This window comes from Stegostoma tigrinum, chromosome 32 (genome assembly GCF_030684315.1).
Source record: "Stegostoma tigrinum isolate sSteTig4 chromosome 32, sSteTig4.hap1, whole genome shotgun sequence".
Taxonomy (NCBI): domain Eukaryota; kingdom Metazoa; phylum Chordata; class Chondrichthyes; order Orectolobiformes; family Stegostomatidae; genus Stegostoma; species Stegostoma tigrinum.
In genome coordinates this window covers 11,930,771-11,940,079 of record NC_081385.1, presented here as the reverse complement: position 1 = coordinate 11,940,079, position 9,309 = coordinate 11,930,771, and the positions used below count along the sequence as shown (strand labels likewise).

Here is a 9,309-nt window from a genome sequence, read left to right as displayed (position 1 = left end):
ACTCTCCCTCCCTCACACGCACGCACACTCTCCCTCCCTCACACGCACGCACACTCTCCCTCCCTCACACGCACGCACACTCTCCCTCCCTCACACGCACGCACACTCTCCCTCCCTCACACGCACGCACACTCTCCCTCCCTCACACGCACGCACACTCTCCCTCCCTCACACGCACGCACACTCTCCCTCCCTCACACGCACGCACACTCTCCCTCCCTCACACGCACGCACACTCTCCCTCCCTCACACGCACGCACACTCTCCCTCCCTCACACGCACGCACACTCTCCCTCCCTCACACGCACGCACACTCTCCCTCCCTCACACGCACGCACACTCTCCCTCCCTCACACGCACGCACACTCTCCCTCCCTCACACGCACACACTCTCCCTCCCTCACACGCACGCACACTCTCCCTCCCTCACACGCACGCACACTCTCCCTCCCTCACACGCACGCACACTCTCCCTCCCTCACACGCACGCACACTCTCCCTCCCTCACACGCACGCACACTCTCCCTCCCTCACACGCACGCACACTCTCCCTCCCTCACACGCACGCACACTCTCCCTCCCTCACACGCACGCACACTCTCCCTCCCTCACACGCACGCACACTCTCCCTCCCTCACACGCACGCACACTCTCCCTCCCTCACACGCACGCACACTCTCCCTCCCTCACACGCACGCACACTCTCCCTCCCTCACACGCACGCACACTCTCCCTCCCTCACACGCACGCACACTCTCCCTCCCTCACACGCACGCACACTCTCCCTCCCTCACACGCACGCACACTCTCCCTCCCTCACACGCACGCACACTCTCCCTCCCTCACACGCACGCACACTCTCCCTCCCTCACACGCACGCACACTCTCCCTCCCTCACACGCACGCACACTCTCCCTCCCTCACACGCACGCACACTCTCCCTCCCTCACACACACACACAGACGCACACACACTCTCCCTCCCTCACACACACACAGACGCACACACACTCTCCCTCCCTCACACACACACAGACGCACACACACTCTCCCTCCCTCACACACACACAGACGCACACACACTCTCCCTCCCTCACACACACACAGACGCACACACACTCTCCCTCCCTCACACACACACAGACGCACACACACTCTCCCTCCCTCACACACACACAGACGCACACACACTCTCCCTCCCTCACACACAGACACACACACACAGTCTCACGTGTCACATAGAATGAAGCTTAACAAATCCAAATGTTTCTCAATTGTTTTGTCCGTTCTCACCTTCTGACATGAAGTATGGGATTCTAAACCTGCCTTCCAGAACCCTCTGCCTCAGGATGGGGAGCGTTGGGCCATCAAATGGTAAGGCTCCACAGACCAACACATAGAGGACCACACCGAGACTCTGCACAGACACAAAAATGAGAAGCCTCATGGAATGCTTTCTTGAAAAAAAACACCCCTGCTCAATGCTTGCAAAGGACTGTAATTAATGCAGCATTCATGGGCACAAAGCAGAATACTGTGCCTTGTTCAACCGGAATTGGCAATCCTGCTTAGGGTGCCATTGGCTGGCCGAGCGCCAGAATCTAGAGAACATCACATGTCCACAGTGTGGAATGACCCTGCTGTGATGGATTTGGAGAGAAGCTTTATTCCATACTAAACAGTGCTCTTCATGGACAGGGAGCCCTGGCTGAAATGAGGCAAACACTCCCCTGCACTAATTTCACTCAGTTTGATAACCACAAAACAAAATAAAAATGAAAAGGACATAATTGATAATAATGCCTGGGGCTTACAAAATAAAGTTGTGACAACTGCTCTGTTGCTTGATAAATTTGCCCCTGATAGTTTAGAACTTTCTTATCCTTTTTAAAGCTCCATAATAACAAAGACAATGACCTATATATAATACATATCTGTTCCAGCGATACCAGCAGGCAGGATGACTGATCCAACTGGTTACATCCTGTTGTATGCAATAGCCTAACAGCAACGAACAGAAACTGATGTCACAACTTCAGGATGATTCATTGTCCGATACTTGCCATTTTAATAAGATGATGGTTGGAAAAATATGGGGGAAATGGGATGTGTAGACAAGAGAAATACTTATTTAGCGTTTTCTACACTAAGTTTTTTGGTCCAAATAATTTGAAGTATCTACTTCAACCAACGGAAAAATAAGTTAAGGCTCAAGTCCAGAGCCAGCCTGCGGATGGGATTAAAGTTTCTTCTATTTGCTGGCCTGGCTTAGAGGGAGATCAGGAAACTTCTAGTCACCTCCTCCTATAAAAATCACAGTGAAAAACTGCACACAAATTGGCCCTAGTTAGCAACCTGGCCCGGTCAAGTATGAAGGCAGCCAGCGTAGAGAATGGACAAACAAAACAAAATGTTGAGATCATTTGGCCATTCAGTCCTACTGTCACCTAACGCAATCACCTTCCTGCACTACCCTTAATTCCTTTAGTCCTCAGTGCAGGAACATAACTGTCACATCAGGGCTGAGCACAATGCTGGTGTACAGCAGAGTTTTACCCTGTGACGAACTGCACTGTTCAGAGGACTCAGGAACAGCAATTGCGCCTCTGTCCTTCATGTCTTATCTACCATTCAAAAATATCACAGCTGATCTGACTGTTGTCTTTTCCTGTCCTCCAAACCCTTCCTGAAATGGGAATCTCCAGGCATGGAAACATTAATGCTATCACCACAGTATAAAGTGCAGCATTTCTATTCTCCAGTGCAGGTTATCTTCAGCAGCTCAAGTCTAAATCTAACAAAAGGGTCATCAAATTTGCAAGGAGACCACTAGTTTCCACACAGAAGAATTCTTTCAGAACTCTAGGATCCTGCCTCACCAGATTTGTGTACTCAAAGGGTCGTTTGTTAGAAATCACTGGTGCATTTGCAACAGATCCTCAACCATGATTAGCTGATATTCCCAAGCTGGTGCTGAGGTCATTATGAACTTAAAAGCAAGCTAACAAATGTTGACCTCCTTATACATAGTACCATGTTTACAAATATGGAATTCACAAGTTTAATAACAAAATTTATTGGACCAATGGTAACTGGGACTAAGCAAGACACAACCTACATTTTATAAATCTGTAACAACCCCATCTGGATGAGCCAAGAAATTTACTGGCAGTACGAAAACATACGTAAAAAAGTCTAGAAGATCCCACGTCTGTCTGCAGTCTATGTGGAAGGTAACTGACCTCTACCAGAGCACTAGAGCATCAGTTTAGCTCAGTTGAGGGGCAATGAGGAACTGCAGAGAGAAGTGTTAGAGTTTATTACTGATTCAGATAGAGGTTCCACTCTTCATTGGTGACCATTCGTGGCTGTGAGAACACCGTGAGTCACCACAGGGAATACACATTTGGGAAAAGTCCCAGAATAAGTCAGAATCATTGGAAACAAAGGGATTAACGGTTTCAGAAGGAGAAGGGAACTCAAACTTGTTAAAATCTTTAAGACTATTGTTAGGGTTTAAGTGAAGTTGTTACCCAGATGTCCAGTTGTGGTCCCTCATACTGCTGTCCTTCAAAAACCTCTGGAGCTGCGTACGGTGGGCTGCCGCACCACGTGGCCAAGGGTTCTCCGGGTTTGTAGAAATTACCAAACCCAAAATCTGTTCAAATGGAAACACAACTGGAAATGAAGCAGCCTTTATGTTATTCCAGATATCAGTACCTTGCAAGGGTCATGCACTTTGTCACAAGTTCTACTTCCGGTTGTCACAGTTTTAGTTCACACTTGCCTCTCAATATCTACCATTGCGAGTCGCTATGTCAACACTCTGCTTTGGTTAGTCCATGATCGTAAATAGAGTTACAGGCTTTTAACCCTGACTGTCTCTGTGGGCTAAGTTTCTAAAGATCTTATGCTGACTTAGACAACACCACCAACAATTTAAATATATAATGAGCAAAATAGAATCAGAAAGCAGTTTGGCTACAAGAATGTTATTTTTGTAGTTGTTATTGTGTGTAACCATTCCCCTGAGCCAGGAGCAGCATCATCCAATAAACCCAAATGAATCCAGCAGCCAACAGATCAATTTCCTGCCCACCCTCACATTCTACTGATTGGCATCAGTAGATCGAGGTATTGTCACAGATCTTCTGAGTACGTAAAGCAAATGCTTCAAATTGCAGCAGAAACATTCCACATCACCAACATTAAACTTTGTACCACATGAATGACTTGTGCAAACTGGCAGGTCTGCAGCACAATCCCAAACTAGATAAACTCTCAGTAACATGTGGTGTTGTCACGAATTGAGAAATGTGCATCTTCTAGTGTAAGACCACATGCTAATGATACAGTGATTGGTGTATTTTCTGTTCAAGGAGGATTACTGTATTCGCTGTTCATATTCTACGCTGGGGAGACCAAATGCAGATGGCAACTGTTTTATGGAACACTCCAATCAGGGCCGTAGCGCAGTCCCGAGTTTCTGATCACCTGCCATTTCAATCTTCACCTCGCTGCCTCACTGACTGCTCTGCCCTCCACCTACTGTTCAAATGAAACTAAACACAAGCTTGAAAAACAAAACATCGTTTTCCAATCAGTCACTTTACAGCCTTCCAGGCCAAGCCTTGATTAAAATATTTCAGTTCCTAATTTCTGCCCCCATTCTATTTTCTACTATTTCCTTTCTTCAATCCTCAAGATTTCCTCTCCTGTTTTTGCTTTGGGGCAGCAGCTATTCACCATTCTGCCAATCACACCTCTTCCAGATGTTTCTTTTGACTTTGATCCCTCCCATCACTACTCCCTGCTGAACTACATAACCAAACCGTGTCCCTCAGTCTCAGCACAAACACAAACATTCACTTTTGTTCAGTGTTTAGTCACCCCCATCTCATCTGCTCTGAGCTCATCATATTTCTACATTTTCCCAATTCTGATAAAAGATCATCAAAATGAAATATTAACTCGGTTTTTCTCTCCACAGATACAGTCAGAACGGCAGAGTATTTCCATGTTTGTTGTATTTACTTAGATGAAGCTGGAAATGTATTGTCAAAAGAAAACATTCTGAATGTTTTCTATCGACGGAATGTAGCCTCAAGCAAATATTTTCCCACAGAACAAGCAGGGTCAGTGATGTAATCTCACCATCACAACAGGCTGATTGTTAGGCACCACCAAGCCCCTCTCATGCTTGAATCGTTTAGAGATAGAGTTATAGAGACAAACAAACAGCATAGAAACTGACCCTTGGGGCCACCTCATCTACGCAACCATCAAACAATAAATTACACTAATCCCATTTACATGCACTTGGTCCTATGTGTTCTATTTATCGACCACTATCTTCAGATCTCCTCCCCTTTAAGTGGCCCTCTGGTGTTCCATACCTAAAGGATCCTTCAAGATTCTGAGCAGCTCTTCTCCTCACCCAGATGACAGCGTACAGTGCTTCAAGCACTGCTCGGCATTACACCTTAAAGACCCTTACACCATTATATAACAGCATAGCCCCAAGGATTGTGCATAAATTTCCATATGTGCACCTGATATTCTGATCAGTAAAAAGACTTACTTCAACTGACAATGTCCAACTGTGAATTGGACACATCAGTAATGTTTACACTGGCCATACAAATGGCCAGGATTCGAGAAAAATATCTATGAGGCACAGCTGGACCCCTCAGACCAGTGGATGAGAATATCATTGATTCCTGTTCCACTTGAATCTAGACTGGGAGCATTCCCAATGCAGTACAGTGGGAGGGAGCACTGCAGTGTAACACGTATTTTTTCAGAAGACATTTTAAAATTAACACCCAGCTGCTTTTATCTGCTTGAGCGGCAGACCCTACCTGCAATTGAGCCTTTTTAACGCAATTGTACTTCACAATAGAAAAGTCTAAAATTATACCATTTCAGCTTTTCACACTTCACTGTTAAAAATTGCATCTTGCTTTGTTTGACAGGACCAAAATTACAAAGTAATGCAGAAGGTTTACAACAGGGCAAGAAAGGACTTAGTCACAATGATGGTGTTTCGAACCTGGCTTTAACTGTTTAAATGGGGTGACATGACATTAAAAGAGCATGCCACAAAGCACAGTTCTCACCATTCTTCAAGTTACTTTGGGTTTCATTAACAAAGGCACTGGGCCCACATAGAGACAACCTCAGGGTGCCAAAATGTAACCATCAGGGTGACATAAAGCGTGTCTATTTTACTGCTCACCACTCCGCTGCCAAAGTAATTATTGAAAAAGAACATTAAGTTGCTTGGAATAGGGCCTTCTTCCATCCTGAACTACTGCTGGCATGTTGAAGGCCATTTGTTATGATAAAGTTGGATGGCATTGCCCAGCAAAGAAAGACACTGAAGGTGCAATGTGACCTGTTGACCCATGAGCATCCTGTAACTGGGATCACCACTTGGTGAGAAGCATTTTTTTTTGACTGGCACCAGGCCTCATGCTGTTCTAATAAACTGTGACGTTTCCTTTAAAAGTAAAAACCAGACCAACCTTCACATAAAAGAATGAAGCAAAATTCCCTTCCTTTTCTGGCTAAGAACTTCACTTTCATCTGCGTGGATAACTTTAAACAAATATTGTGGCACCACATATTTGGTTACTTGGCTAATCTTTGACTTATCGACGAACCATAATTTCACGCAGTGTTAAGTATTTTCAATCCAGTTCTTTGTGGGGGGAAAAGAATCATAGACCACAAAATACAAGCAGGAGGGCCAAAGAGCTGTCCTCTGGATGCTTCTGCAGTGGAAACTCAGCAGTCATCCCTCCCCTTCCCTGTTCCCACTCAGCCACAATTCCCTCGTCCTTATTCCAATCCCTGCCCCCACATCAGCACTGCAATGGAGTGAGGGGAATTCATTCCGCCAAGCTGCTGACAAAAAAGAACAGATAGGAGCCCGTGGTTGTGAACTAATTGTTTGAGCTGACCCACTTCATGAGCAGCATACTGATCAGCAGTGTTTGACGTCAATTCTCTGCTGTTGTCCACTGGCTAGGAAAAGCTATCAGACAGGCAGCTTCAGAATAAAAGCCACAGCAGCTGTTGAACTGCATGACTGTCAGAAGGTGTAGTGAGCTTCCTCTGCTCACTCCCCACCTCAATTCACCTCCCCCTCACTCCACTTCTTCCCTTCACCATCTTGCTCCCTGGGTGTGAGGGAGTCACAGGTGAGAGCCATTTCTGGCAGATTCAGCCCCCATTGCCCAAAGCAAAAAAGACTAGGCATTGTCAAGGGACTTCTAGATGTGAAGTGGAGGAATGATGCTTGCCAAAAAGAATCCTTTTCATCTTCCCATCGGCTGTTAATCTATCAAGGAGAAGATAGACAGAAATCCCTCCCCAAGCACTCAATAAAGAGGGATTCATAACGCAATGGGAAAGAGATAAATCCGGATTTCTCTCTCTCTCTCAGTTCTTAACCTCTTAACTGCTGTGCAAGACTTGAGCTAGAGTTTTAAAGCCTACGTTTTGGTCAGTACTATATTAGTGAAGCTAGCCACAGACTTCAACGGTTTTTAATACAAAGAAATTTCTATTTCAGCAGAAATGGATTGTATTTATCCCAAGTTCTAGAGCGACTGAATGGTTGAGGGAGATAGATACAGTGGTTAATGAGGCTGGCATTGATTCAAGTTTAATAAGCTAACGGACTATTGAATTATCACTTGAATTTATGAGGCTTTTTTATTTCATTTACAGCACACTTCAGCCCAGTAACTGTTTAAACAATCATTCCTCTCTTTCCTCCACTGCCTATTCTTGAAGCCAGGGCTATAATTCAACAGAGGGATTTTCAAGTCAAAAAAAAAGTGAATAAATCCTCTGATAGACTGTGTCATATGCGGCTGCAACAGTAAACTTAAAGTGCTTCACCGTCAGTTCCAGCAATTGTTCAGTGTGGAACAGAATTTTTAATGTGAAGCTGCATCGCACAGGTTAGAAAAGTCTTGCTATCGATTCCTGGTCTGCACTGAAATGACTGGCCTCAGCAAGTACAGTGGGTCAACAACTGTAACAAAACTATTCTCAGTGCCCTGGACAAGGATAAAGGGGAAAAAGATAGTCAGTTCAATTTCCTGGCCCCAGTTTCTCTTGACTGACCTCGCTGGGGAGCGCGTCAAGCCTGGCCTTACAGTCAAATAACTTGATTGCTCGCTCTGCATGCTTTCAGATTGCTACTTTGACAGACAGGAGTGACAGACAGTGGCTCCTGTATTTGCAGGTCAACCAGGGTTAACATTCTTGGAAAGGGCACAGGGAGAAAGAAACACAAAAGGGGGTGATTTGTTTTGGTCAATGCCTCATCATTGTGCAGTGCCTTCAAGCCCACATGATAATTACCCACCCTCCACCCCACCCCCCAGCTCTGTATTCCCTCTTTGCAAAATAGCCCAAATAAAACAAACATAATTCAGAGTGCCATCTCCCTGATACTTAAACAGTTCCAGATCGCTCCTTGTGCTGGTTAACATTGGGGCCCAGTGTTCAAATCAAAAGAAAATGATCCATGCTCCACAGCCCTTGGAGGTGGGAAGCAGCCCATTTTACACAGTAACTAGAGGTACTTTGAAGTCGTGAATGAAAGTATAGTTCATACCAATGACCTTTCTTTGCGTTAAAGGTCTCAAACAATCGCGCTGGAAACAGCCTTTTAAACTATGAAAGCTTTCAAGTACGGAGGGAAATTCAGATGTGTTTCATCGGAGATATCGGGGTGGGGGTGGGGGTGAGGAAGAGGGAAAGCAGAAAGAGACAGAGACCAAAAAAAGGAGGTTCTTCCTGGAAGGCTGATCTTTGGATCACCAGAACGAGATCACTCAGTCCATCGTGCCTGTACTATATCTCTGATACAGCAGGGTAACAAACTAATTGGATAGATCTTTTGCCACAGACCCATAAATTAACCCTTTCAAATATGTGCAAAATTGCACACCAAGTTAGGACCAAATCTGGTTCCCTTATAACTTGAGATAAATGCATTTCTGATTACCACAAGCCATTGTAACATAAATCTAAGATCTGCATCCTCTGATTGCTGACTCGCCTTACATCGTTTCCCCTCTATTCTATCAAAAACCCTCATCACTCTGAACACCTCAATTCTCTTACCTTACGACTTTCACTGCTCTAAAAAGAGAACAATCCCTGATAAGCAAAGTAAACGATTTTCTTGAAATTTTGGGAAATTTCCTGGCCATACCAATGGTGCTGTCGTTGGTAAATACATTGGGCTGGGTGCAGCCATGTACTGAACTGGCCTTGAAACAGCTGC

General features: G+C 45.3%; 1 protein-coding gene across 2 annotated transcripts in view; it reads right to left on the bottom strand.

The window, feature by feature from the left end:
- Positions 1–9,309, bottom strand: part of sik2a (salt-inducible kinase 2a) — a 208,539-nt gene that overhangs the window by 101,003 nt on the left and 98,227 nt on the right. For both annotated transcript variants that reach the window (XM_059639119.1, XM_048562031.2), the window contains 2 exons: positions 3,533–3,657; positions 1,293–1,416 (listed from right to left, as the gene is read on the bottom strand). In XM_059639119.1, coding sequence (XP_059495102.1) covers positions 1,293–1,416; positions 3,533–3,657 — 249 coding nt within the window. The remainder of the gene's footprint in view (positions 1–1,292; positions 1,417–3,532; positions 3,658–9,309) is intronic.